This window comes from Protopterus annectens, chromosome 2.part1 (genome assembly GCF_019279795.1).
Source record: "Protopterus annectens isolate FY-2018-M chromosome 2.part1, PAN1.0, whole genome shotgun sequence".
Lineage (NCBI taxonomy): Eukaryota > Metazoa > Chordata > Ceratodontiformes > Protopteridae > Protopterus > Protopterus annectens.
The window spans coordinates 1,956,782,025-1,956,795,975 of NC_056729.1; the positions used below are offsets into that span (position 1 = coordinate 1,956,782,025).

Here is a 13,951-nt window from a genome sequence, read left to right on the forward strand (position 1 = left end):
AGTGTGTTTTAAATTTATAGTTCTGAACATTTTTCCTTTAAGCAATGAAACAAATCATATGAACCAATAATGACCACCTGCCCAATTCAGAACATTTCATCCATAAAGGGCCACTCAGTCTTCTGTCATACAATCCACCAATATCAATCAATATGCAGAATCTCAGCAGAAGTAAAGGTAATCTGAAACCAATGAAGAGGTTGTTGCTAGAAAACAACTTTATATTTCAGTGTTTCATTTACAAATTCAGTGCCTGTTGCCCTTGAAGAATAAAATTGCCTATGTTACATTAAAAGAAATGGTAAGCTGGTATATTGCAATAGGGAATGGGTGGCAAGCTGAAAAACAGGTTTATAGTTATTAGGTGTCTCATCCAAAGAAGACATACTAAGGACTGCAGTACCATACCCCCTTAAAATACAAATGTACATGCTGTAGGAATAGAACCTACAGCCCTTTGCATCAAGATGCAAGTATGCTACCTGCTGTGCTGACACTGCTTTAAAAGTCTATACCACAATAATGATACCATTTGCTAAACAAAACAGTTGCACATTTTAAGCAGACCTAGCATGAGCAGCAGTAACCTTTAATTCCCTTGAATCTCACAGTTCCTTGAAAATGCACTTGAAAATAAATTCCACCTGCTAAATAGGGCATTTCTCTCTCTCTCTCTCTCTCTCTCTCTCTGACTCTGTCTGTCTCTCACACAGACACATGCACACACAGACACACGCACACACACAGACACACCTCAACTTCTTAGTGCAAGAAATCTGGACAAAGCCTAAAATAAACAGGGACAGATTATAAATATTCCTTTCATGAACTTATAAAATTGCTAGAATAACAGGATTTGTGTTGGTATGCATTTTTCTAAAGGATTTGATGTCTAAAACTATTTAGCAACTTCAGTCGTTTTTAGGAGAAATATGTGGTAAACATCTGGGCATTCTGCAAAAACCTGGACAGCTGAGGGGTATGCTACCTACACACACACAAAGGCCTCAAACTAGGGACACATTTAGAAAGTTGCTAGAATAACAGGATTTGTTAGAATATATTTTCTGAAGGATATCAAGTCTGAAACTCAAATGCATGTCATTTATTTAGTAACTTTAATCCTTAGCTCATCCCAGTGATTTGTCAAAAACAGAATTTTTGAGGAACAGACCAAAAATATAATGCAAAATCTGGACATTCCGTGAAAATCTGCACAGTTGAGCGGTATGAGTCACACACATTCATCCCCCTACCTCCTTAGAAAGTGGACAGAACAACAAGTTTTTGCATTAGTATGCATTTTCTGAAAGATATGAAGTCTGAAGTTCAAATGTCTGCCATTATTTTCTGAGTTCAGTCCTCAATGATTTTCCAAAAAACACAGCTTTATGAGAAAGAAACCAAAAGTATGAGGCAAAAATCTGGATAATTGCATGGTATGAACCCCCTCTCCACCCCCCCCCCCCCACACACACACACACATTCACCCTCCTACCTCCCTCTTTCTCTGACACCGCGGTCAGTAACATTCTCATGGGGCTCTAACCCCAAATCACCAAACAATGTCTCTAATATCAGGACAAACTCTACATTAACATTTTCCTTAGACAACTTACAGAAACTAAAGACATCCTGTATTTTAAGCAATAACTTATGCTGCATGAATGCTTCTGCCATAAAGAAAAACTCCACATTAGCATTTTCTTGGATATCAAATGCTAGTCCCTCCTCAAAAAATTAAGTAAAACTAAAATGCATTACATTTTTGTTTCAAGGCTAAGCTTGTATCTCTGAGTATGTCTTTCTTTTGAGGAGAAAGCTTTATCAAATCACACACACACTCACTCTGCAGAACAGGCAGAAAGCAAGAGAGGCAAAGCTCATTTGTAGACATACATGCCAAGAACTGCAGATGCATGACACAGACAGAATCTTCATCTCAGAGTCTCAACACATAGTTATTCAATCCTATATTTCAGTTTGAGAACCACAGCCTTCATCAACTCTTTTTATTCCTCTCAAAGACTTCATTAAAGTTGAAGAAGTAGACCACACAGATGATATCTCACATGCAAATGTGACACGGAAGCATGCCCACAGCTTGGTGGCATGTCTTTCTGTACAATCTGAACTGCAGTAAAGAGATTGAAACCTGGCTTGCATTTTTTTACAACAACTTGTGCTGATGCACCTTTGGCAAGAAATAAATAAATAAATAATAATATACCAATTTGTTAACCAGGTAGACCCACTAGACATACAGTCCCTTTTCAGGAGTGACCCATGAGTAATATCTGGGTAAGTGACTTGCTTGTGGTCACACAGTAGGCGAATAAGGGCTAAGGGAGTCAAACCCTAAAAGACACGAACTAGATCATAACATACAACCTCTGCGCCAACTGCCAGCCATAAATTGTAAATGAAAAAGTGTATAAAAATAAACTTTCTGCTGAGCACTTCAGAAGAAAAGCCATGTATGCTTGCTTATTGCATAGCTAATGTAAGAGAAACTGACAGAGACAGGCAAACCAGCAGGTCTGGAAGCATCAGAAGTGGCATAAAAGATAAAATGTTGAGAAAATTCAGCAGGTGTGCACATGCAAGAGGAAATGCTGTTTTCCTGAGTGTAGTGGGAATGATGACAGAAGCACAATAGTAAATGAAACTGCATGTACTTATGTGGGTGTGAAATGCAAACCACAGCACAATTCAGACCTGGAGAGACAGTGGAGAAAAATAAAATGAAAAGACAGTCTGAACATAGGTGGTCTAAACTTGGTCTTTCAGACAACTCTCTCTCTTGCTGGAAACAGACATGGCAACAATGTGGTATAGTTTCATTTCCCTATGTAAAGGTTTACACAACAGGTACACATATCATTGAAACTGCAGTGAAGTGTAAGGGGGCGCTGAACTCCTGAGTGTGTCGTCCTTTGTATGAGACATTAAACAGAGGCCCCATATACTTGAGTTTGTGATAGGTGCCATAGGATCTTTCACATTCACATAAATATCAAAAAGAGTAGGGGAAGTTCCCTGATGCCCTGGCCAAAATTCCCTTAGTAGTACTAGTATAAATACTACCTCAGGTCTCCCCTGAAAAGAGGCTGGCTACTAGCCTAATGGGACTGACCTGGTCAACAAAGGATAAATAAAATAAATAAATATAGCTTAAATGACAGAATAACCTACCAAAATGACTCCCTGAAATTCAGATAGTTAAATATCATTACAGAGGGAGCCCCTGAATTATTTCAGCCCAATTACAGCAACTGATCACCATTATTAAGGCAAAGCATGGAAGCAAACTAAAATATGGTTAAAAAGGTAAGGAAATATGCCTCCCAATTCAAATTCCTAGTCATTTTTCAAATTAATGTAAATAGCAATGGGATATCACAATAAAGACTAATGAACAGTCATCCCTCCCTTACACACACACACACACACACACACACACACACACACACACACACACACACACACACACACACACACTCACACACCACTTCCAGAAAGTCTGAAAAGACCAGCTACAGTGCTGGTTTGTCTGCAACATAAAGCCTGCCAAACTATGAAAGAAGCAGAGAATCTGTAAGTATTAAAAAAGCTAGAAGCTTCCCTTCAGCTGATGGAGATGATAACTATCATTAAACTGTATGACACTTCTGCCCTGGAGAAAATGGTTGATGTCGCCAATTAGCAATGCTTGTAGACTACAAAAAAGATGAGCATGTTTTCTTCCATGTGCAGGTCCTATTATTCCTTGTCTTAGTGAGGGATCCAAAGATCCATATTAGAAGACAGAGAAGCAAAAGAAAATCAAGAAAACACAGACAATAATATGAAATCTGGAAATGAAAATGTTCTGTTTTTTTCCTTTATGTTGAATTTTTTTATACGGATATTTGTAATGTGCGATCATGGCAATGTCAGCCTAAAGACCATGCATACTCAGTCATAGACCCATCTTTTATGAGGCATCACTCAATAGCCGGTGCTGCAGTTTTCTAAACCCAACAATTAAGTAGAGTTAACATGGTGTCCCCATGCAGAGGAATAGTGTCTACAGTTTATTTCTGGATCCTGTACTCCATGAAGTTACTACCAACTCCATAAACTTTAGTCTCTAATCAGGAGTACTGCGGACAGTAGCAATCAGCTGTTCAGTTTTCAAAAACTGAGTCTGCGTTGAGACCCATCTTTTATGGTGATGTGAGGAGAGTAGTAAACCATACAATTTATAACAAACATCAATGACTGTTTTATACTTTCTGATTAATATTATTGACCATATGATCTCACCTGCATAAACACCATAGTATTGATCCTCTAGCAGTTAAAAATTTACAGCATAGCGTAACATTTGTTACCGAACAAACCGGCTGTATTAACTGTCTGTACACCAGTAACACTACTAGCTACTAAAATGATAAACAGAGCACACACCAGTTACTCAGACAATAAATGGAGCACACCAGCTACTGAATGGATGCAGTAAATAATAAACGGAACACACAGCCTTGGGGGAAGCTCTCCTTACTGTGGATGGTCTGCCACCATTTCTTCCGTGCACTTTTCTGTTTAAATAGTGTGCGATGCACGCATGAGTCTTTACAGGTCTTGCTGCTGTAAAAGTGGGTGGGCATTTCCTCGCTCTATGGTTCCAGCACCCATGCGCAAGTACCTGTTCCGTTTGAATGACTGGATGCAAAGAGCATTCTTAAAGAACAACGCCCTTACAAATTTTTGTTTTAATTAGAAGTAAATTAATCTCCTGGCCAGCCAATTCCAGGGGGGTGCAAGTGCACCCCCTTGCACCTGCCTGCGGGCGCCCTTGCCTGCCCACCTTCCCCCAGTTCATATCCTGGGTTCTCCCACTATGCTCTGTAACTGCTAGTGATCTATACCAGCATCCATGCCCTCCACTTAAGAGGGGAAGCCTGATTCTTGGTCCTTTTGCAAGTGTCTGACCAACTGGAACAGATCCACTGTGTGAACTTGAATCACTGACATTGTAGCTGGAAATGCTTCCCCTTTAACAACAGTCAGGCAGAACTCCCCCCCCCCACCCATAAAGATCTGCTGTCTTGCCTAAGTGCCCACATGCTTGTACATTTGTTTGACATAAGCTGATGTTCTTCGTGTTTCACTGTGGCAGTCATTACATTTGGGTAATCTGCTGGCAGGTTGCCCTCAGTCGGCTTGAATTCCAAAGTCTTGGGTCCTGCTTCGGTTGCTGTCTTCTCTTCCATGACGTCAGGTCATCAGGGGTATAAAACATGTAGCCGACGTCATTTTCTTTGTCTTTCTTGCCGCGCGGTGCCCGAAGCAGAAGCATTTCGCAAGTGCCAGTCGGCCGACTACTGAAATATTCAAGCTGAGTTTCAAAACCAAGGTCTTCACTAAAGCTAAGTACCCCGCTGGGGAAACTTTTTTACCAATGTCAGAAAAAGTTAATAACTGCATTATTTGTGGGAAGCAAATACCTCATAAGGATTTCCATTTATACTGTATTCCTTGCCTAGGCCCTGATCACAATGTGCCTAGCTGTCAGTTTTGTGCTAGATTTAACCAACGCACTATTAAGCGTCGGTATATTTTTGCATCAAATTATTTTGGAAACAGATTTAACTACCCAGAAATGTCATCAGATAGCAATCAGACTACCGGAGTACATAAAAAATGCAAAGAAAAGGACAGAGAAAGGCAGTCGAGATCCACAACCGATGACGAAGCTTCTCCTAAGCCAGTCGCCGGTTCGCTGGTACTCAGTGAGGTGCTTTTGCAGCCCCTGATACCCGCTACCTTCGAGTCGCAGGCCTCTCCTGACACCCATGTGGAGTCCGGCATGCCGCAAGATACTCAAGGTATTGGACCGACGGATGTATCTCCCTCGGATGGGTCCAGAGTAGCTGAGCAGGCACCAGCTTCTAAGGGTGTATTCAGACCTCAACATGTGTATATCAAACCGACAACAGCTGCAAAATCAAAGACAAAAGCAACTTCTAAAACTAAAAAACTGACGCATGAGCCAAGTGCACAGCCTATATGCCTAAAAAACAGATGATCAAAATGGCTGAAGACCTTATTACCTTGATCAGGGGTACCCATCCCCCTCCAGATAAGAGGCCTAGTCTAGACACTGATTATGAATCTTCAGATCAGGTTTCCATTTCTTCTGATTCCTCTTCTGATCAGGAATTATCTTTACCTCCCTATGAGGATTCTGATGCTGAGGAGTCTATTCCATCTGCATCTCCTCCTGAGGATTATTCATTTGGGGAAACCTTGCATACTTTGAGGGAGCATTTTCACTGGGAGAGTCAAGACTTCTCAGAATCAAAAAAGAGGCTCAGGGATTTCCTTCTTCTCCCTCAGCACAAGCCTTTAGCCATTCCCCCTGTTTTAGACATTGTGGATGATGTGTTTTCGGAGTCAAGCTTGACCCCTGACTCCTTACCTCCGGCTCCCAGTAAGCCTGACAGATATTACAGGGTCCCTGACTCACATAAATTTTTATTTAGAAACCCTGCTGCTGATCCTGAAACTATTTCACAGGGTCCAAAGGGAGTTAAGGCCTCAACAGCAAAAAATCCTACCTCCTTTGACAGAGATTCAAGGGCACTTGACAGATGGGGAAAAAAGGTTTATACATATGCAACCTTGGCAATCAGGGACTTAAACTGTCAATTTCATATACTTAAGTACAAACAACATGTTATGGGATTGCTGAAACAGAAAATGATGTTGTTTTCAGAATGTGCAGAAAATAAAGAATTGCAGGAATTATTGCATACAGCTGAACAAGTGGGAAAGCATACTTTGCAATGTGGTTTTGTTTCTTTAGAGGCCTCCTGCAGGGACGCAGTTACTGGATCTGTGATTAGGAGGCATGCCTGGTTAAATGAATAAAATTTGCCCGATCATGTTAAAGTTAAATTGCTAGATGCACCTTTACAGCATGATTCTCTGTTTAGTATTAAGGCAGAAGAGGTTTTAAAGAAAATGGAAGACAAAGCTAAGTCTATGCAAACTGTTAAAGACTTCTTACAAGTGCAGCCACCAAGATTCAGTAGACACTGGCCTACAAAAAAATTGTCCTTTCCAGTGTCAGACAGAGCTCAAAGGGGCAAATCCAGACGCTCCAAGGGTTCCAGATACCAGATGCAAGACTCATACAGGTCAAAGCAATGGGGCGCATCCACCTCCAAATCTGGAGGAGATAAAGCGCAAACCTAGAGAAAGCAATCCCAATGACTTCCCTCTGCCTACACCAAGCACTTATCTTTTGGTAGCAACCATAGGGGGAAAATTAGCACTTTTTGCTCAAAATTGGCAGTTAATAACCCAGGACAAGTGGGTACTAAACATCGTATCACAGAGATACAGATTCCATTTCTACACTCTGCCAATGGCAAATGGTTGGCCAGATCTGCCGCAAAATCAATGGGCAGAGGCACAGAAACAGGTTACATCCCTCATGGATATGGGGGCCATTCAGACAGTACCAGAACAGGAAAAAGGACAAGGTTTTTACTCAAGACTGTACTTGGTACCCAGAAAGGACAAGGCCTGGTGGCCAATACTGGATTTATCGATTTTGAACACATACCTGGACATTCCAAAATTCAAAATGCTGAATTTGCAGCAGCTTCTGCCCATGCTGGGCAAGAATGCTTGGCTGGTGACTTTAGACCTAAAAGAGGCATATCTGCATGTCCCAATTAGACAGTCATGCAGAAGATACCTCAGATTTAAGGCTGGCTTAATGCATTACCAATTCTCTGCATTGCCCTTTGGCTTATCTACTGCACCCAGAGTCTATACAAAGTGCCTGGCACCAGTAATTGCATTTTGCAGATAAAGAAGGATACAAATATACCATTACTTGGACTACTGTCTCATTCAAGCAGAGAACAAGGACACTGTTCTTCGACACCTGGCATTTGTGAAAAGGCTTATAACATACCCAGGGTACAGAATAAACGAAAAGAAATCACAACTGCTACCCTCTCAAAAGATAACATTCCTGGGTGCAAGCTTGAATACAACTGCCCAGATGGCCTACCTCACGCCAGACAAACAAAGGCAACTGACTACTTACTTCAAACTGATGGCAACAAAAACCCAGTCTTCTGCTAGACAAATTCTGCAGGCTCTGGGCTTCATGGCATCCTGCATCCTACTAATTCCATATGCAAGACTGCATATGAGGAAACTTCAATGGTACCTAAAAAGTTTATGGAGTCAACATTCACACACAGTCTGGAAACAATGATTCCTCTCATTCCCTGCCTGCAACAGGAGTTTCTATGGTGGGCAATGGCCTGTCACCAGAACATAGGACGGCCCTTCACTCTACCCCCTGCCAGCCAAACCTTAACAACAGATGCATCAGATTATGACTGGGGGGCCCACATGGCAGGAAGATGCATTCAGGGCATATGGGCACCAAAACAAATGCATCTATATATCAACCAGAAAGAGATGCTAGCTGTTCAAAATGCCCTAACAGCCTTCAAGGATTTAATTCATCCAGGACAACTACTGATAAAGACGGACAACACCACAGTCATGTGGTATATAAACAAGCAAGGGGGCACACACTCATACCCCCTTTTCAGATTAGCCATGGCACTGTGGGACACAGCTTTGACCTACCAAATACATCTTCAAGCTCAGTTCCTGCCAGGAAAACAAAACACTCTGGCAAACGATTTAAGCAGAAACCTTATGGATCCTCATGAGTGGAAACTAAATCCACAAGTCTTCAACATGATAACAGAGAAATGGGGGAGCCCAGACATAGATCTATTTGCCACTCCTCAAAATTATCAATTGAAAAGATTCTGCACAAGGACTTATCACAGACAAGCATGGAAAGTGGACGCCCTATCATTCAGTTGGAAAAACCTATCAGTTTACGCCTTTCCTCCTCTGCCTCTTCTACCCAAGGTCCTCCTAAATGTCAGACAAGAGAAGCCAAAGATGATATTAATTCCCCCGGACTGGCCCTGCCCAATACTGGTATCCAATCCTAAGGAACTTGTCTCAATACCCACCTTGGACCTTGCCTCAAAGACCACAACTACTGTCCCAGCAAGACAATCAGATCCTGCACAATCAACTACAGACTCTGAACCTGGCAGCATGGCTAATCATGTAATCATACAAACGACACCTCTCAGTAAAGCTGTGATGGATGTAATTTTGGAATCCATAAGGCCTAGTACTAGAAAATCTTATGCTGACAAATGGAAGAGATTCTGTGCTTGGAATCAAGCACAAGGAACTGATACAGCAGAACCACATATTCCTCAGATATTACAATACTTAACTGAGATGCTTGACGAAGGCCTGTCTTTCTCATCAATCAAAATCCATGCCTCTGCCATTTCAGCTCATTACAATACAGAGCCACCAATCTTTTCTCATCCTTTAATAAAGCAGTACCTTAGAGGAGCCAAAAATTTAAGGCCCCCTAGAAGATCACCATTACCAGCATGGGACCTCAATTATGTGTTGGAAAAGCTCACCCTGCCTCCGTTTGAACCAGCTGCTACCGCTGTTATACAGTTGTTATCATGGAAGACAGCTCTGCCACTAGCAATTACTTCAGCAAGAAGAGTTTCAGAGCTACAGGCCCTCATGGCAGTAGAGCCTTTTATCATGTTTTACCCAGACAGGGTGTCTCTGAGGACAAATCCTACTTTTATGCCTAAAGTGGTTTCCAGTGTGGCTCTTAACCAAACAATTCATCTGCCAACTTTTTATCCAAATTCGCAGAACAAAGGAGAGAGAATTCTGCATTCCTTGGATGTACACAGACAGCTAAGATTCTACTTGAGCAGGACTAAAGCTCTAAGAAAAACTGAGCAATTACTAGTGTCATATGCTGCAGGATCAGAAGGAAAGGTTATTTCAAAGCAGACAGTTTCAAAGTGGATAAGCCACTGCATCCGTTTCTGCTACTTACACCATGGTAAACCTGTGCCCAAGGGCATTAGGTCTCATTCCACCAGAGCTGCAGCTACTTCAGCAGCCTTTCTCAGAGGAGTACCAACCAAAGACATTCTAGAGGCTGCTACTTGGAGTTCTGTTCACACCTTTACAAAGAATTACCATTTGCCTCTCTACTCTAAGTCCAGGGCAGGCTTTGCCACTGCAGTGCTGCAGGGCCTTATAGCTGCACCTAATGCTGTTTAGCTCCAGCCACCCAACCATAGCTTTGGGATTCTACCCAAATGTAATGACTGCAACAGTGAAATACGAAGAACATAGTACAGTTGTGTACACTTACCATAAATGTAGATGTTCGAGTGTATTCACTGTTGCAGTCCAGGTTACTCTTCCACCATCCCCCTGTCATTCTACAGTTTATCTTTCCTTCACTATCTTCTACAACCTATGTGGTGTATTTGCTTGTAGATGAAGGTAACGTTTATATTGATGCATGTATATATATATATTTATATAATATTGCTACCTTTTTGTGGGAACCTGACATCAGGGGCAAGAAAAACTAAAGAAAATGGCGTCGGCTGCATGTTTTATACCCCCTGACGACCTGACTTCATGGAAGAGAAGGCAGCAACCAACGCAGGACCCAAGACTTTGGAATTCAGGCTGACTGAGGGCAACCTGCCAGCAGATTACCCAAATGTAATGACTGTAACAGTGAATACACTCGAACATCTACATTTATGGTAACTGTACACAACTGTACTTTTCCTGACAGCTTTGTTGTACTCCACTCCACAGGCAAATTTTTTGCATCTGTTTTTTTTTTTTTTATTTCTACCTTGGCATTTAACTTTAATGTGCTACTTTCATTGTATTTCTTTGTTGATGTTTATGTGGTATTGTTATGGTTCATATTCAGGGGCATTAGTAATCTGGTGATATTTAGTGGATATTGTGGTAGTTCATATTCAGCCAGCAGCGCTTATGAAATTTGCACGTTATATATTCTTACAATTACATACTGCACATCAAACACTGGCTTCAGGACTTACTCACTGTTCATTTGTCTTTTTTACAGGTGCGGAAACATATAAATGACCTGTATGAAGACTTGAGAGATGGACACAATCTGATTTCTCTTTTAGAAGTGCTTTGTGGCGAGACACTGGTAAGTCTGGTTTCATTTGAGGGACTGAAACACTTCCAACATTTCATATTGTCAGTTTTGTAATTGCACTAGTCATATCAAGTGTTGGGTTGTGTTTTTCAAAAAAAGTATAGTATGTTTGGTGTACTTTTCAGAGTTGGTGCATGTCCTTTATTGTCCCTGCTGATTAGTGTTTTCTTTTTGTTTTACGTTGTACTTGCCTTTTCTTTCTTTATGATTGTGTTTCAGAATCTACCTTCATCTTCGGCAAGCCAGTGTTACTTGTTACACATCACATAAGAATCAAACCACATATACTGAATTTATACAAATAATTTCCTGGCTTAACATAGTAAACTTTAACATTTGCTTATACTGCAGATGTCACAGAAATATTAACTACTTATGAACCACAAGCAGGAAGCCAAACATTATTTAAAATATAAAATTTGTCTGAATAGCCCCTTGTATTGTATTTGATTTTAAATGAGATACAAAGATTGTGATCAGTGGGAAGTCAACAGAAATACCTCTCAGGTTTTAGCATAATGTTGGACGCACTTTGTCATTGTGAATGGCTTGTATCATTAAAGTAGCACTTCTTGACACAATTAGAGTTATTTCTGTAACAGATGTAGAGTGCATTTTCACCCTAATCTGACCAGGATTGTGACAACCTGTTTTTCATGAGTCCTTCATGACCACAATGTAAATAAATATGTGCATTTTAGTTGTCAGTTTTTAGTGTCTAATGGTTAATTTCATAGTTATTTGTTTAGCTCGCTAGACAGTTCTGCAGTGACCAGTAATGTGCAACTGGTTGGATTGCTGATTCAGTGACCAAGGTCATTGTGATTGGGATTTTGTTCCTGCCCAAAGTGCAGTAATGTTATATTAATTTTGGAGGTGTAGTGGAGTGAGGTGGTACTTGCCCCCATGTTTTGTTATCCACATATTTTCTAAGCCACTGTTCTCTGACATTTATAGAAGTAACAAGCTGAATAGGACATAACACACTTCTTTATTCAAATCAGTTTCCAGCTCACTATTTGGATACCTATGAATCCCCCCCCCATAAAAAAGGGAAAAAAGTGATACATTCCCTCTTTTGTTTCCTTGGTGTGTCCTGGGCTTGTCCTCCTGGGAAGCCATACCTTTGGCAACTCTGATGGGAGGTACTCAGGATGCATAATTTCTAGGTACACAAGCCACCTAAACTGATTCAACCTAGAGAGGAAATGACTTTACTCAGAGATGTTTGCAAATAGGAAGGATCAGTGCTGTCTTGGATAGGGAGATCAGGCTTATACTCAGTAAAGGAACTTTTTTTCTGTTAGTTGTATTTATAATATGATATAGTGTGGTAACTGGTAGTTTAGAGCTTAGCTGTGACTAATGCAGAGTATTTTCCTAGCTAACTGTTGTGAGAATGTTCACACATACCATATTACTGCTTGTACTTACAGACACATTACCATTTTGTATTCAGCATCTCACTATGTATTATTATATTATTTTCACTTAGAGACAGGTTCCATGGCTGGTCCTTTTTATGTACTTATAAAGGTATTTTTTATTTATTGAGTGTTGCACAATTTATTTCATTGAAGTGGTTTACTTAATTTGATGTCAAATGTTGGCACAATCACAATGTTACTTCACGTTTTCCAGTACCATGGTCATGCAATAATTTTTGTCATCAATGTTTTCCTGATGCCATCAGACTTTCATACAGATGTGTGTGTGCGTGTGTGCGCGCGTGTGTGTGTGTGTGCGTGTGTGTGTGTGTGTGTGTGTGTGTGTGTGTGTGTGTGTGTGTGTGTGTGTGTGCGTGCGCGTGCGTGCGTGTGTGTGCGTGTGTGTGTGTTATCCTTTTCAGTTGTCCACGTATTTACAGAACATCCTTGATTTTCATTGTTTTTTTCATGTCTCTTGTATTTCTTAAACATCTTTTAATAACACAACACATGGTATAGTCACATGATTACACATTCTGCTATATAAGGCAAAATAAGCTATTACAACATTTTTTTTTCATTTGTGCACATTGTACAGATATGAATTTTGTCTTAATAATTATTTAATTTAACATCATACAGATTACTCGTCCTGCCTTCTCTGAAATACCACTCCTCCTGAATATATTGTTCTGTACTCATTTTCCTCATCTCCTATTCTTAGGATATTTCCCTCTCTAGCTATTTTCTCCCAATACTTTGGCTCCTTTGCTAAATTTCTCCAGTAAATTCCAGCTTCCTCTTGCCTATTTTCTGCGTCATACTTACAGCCATCCCTATTGGTAAAATCTCTTTTCTCCATTCCCGGATTGCCTTAGTTCTCAAAATATTTTCTGCAGCATTTTATATATAATATTCTCTAAGGTTATTACCATACTTCTTAAGTACCTGCATCCAAAGTCTTATCCTCTCCTTATTTTGTGAACTCCTTCCCTGTTTCAGCATCATTTCTTTCTACTTACATTTCTAGTTTTCTGCTTGCGCTAAACATATGAGCCTTAACTTTGTATCCTTACATATCTAGTCATCCTAAACCACCTTGACAACTTATCACACGTAACTCTTGCCTCTTTCCCTCCCAAATAAATTCCTTTAACTCTTTATTAATTATTGACAACAGCTTCTCCTCTGGTTGATAAAAATATGCCTGACCTGGATACAATACTAAGGGAACTAGAAATAATTTCACTGCTTGTACCCTGCTATCCATATCCATGTTAAAGAGCTTCCAACTTCTCACTTTTTGTATTATCTTTTGTGTAGTCTCTTTCCACATGTTCTTAACTGCCATAATAGAATCCCTTTATGAAATTATGAC

General features: G+C 40.4%; 1 protein-coding gene across 3 annotated transcripts in view; it reads left to right on the top strand.

Moving 5' to 3' along the window:
• DST (dystonin) overlaps positions 1 to 13,951 on the top strand; it is a 4,096,730-nt gene that overhangs the window by 1,645,792 nt on the left and 2,436,987 nt on the right. For all 3 annotated transcript variants that reach the window (XM_044063350.1, XM_044063347.1, XM_044063348.1), the window contains one exon: positions 11,048 to 11,137. In XM_044063350.1, the coding sequence (XP_043919285.1) occupies positions 11,048 to 11,137 (90 nt within the window). The remainder of the gene's footprint in view (positions 1 to 11,047; positions 11,138 to 13,951) is intronic.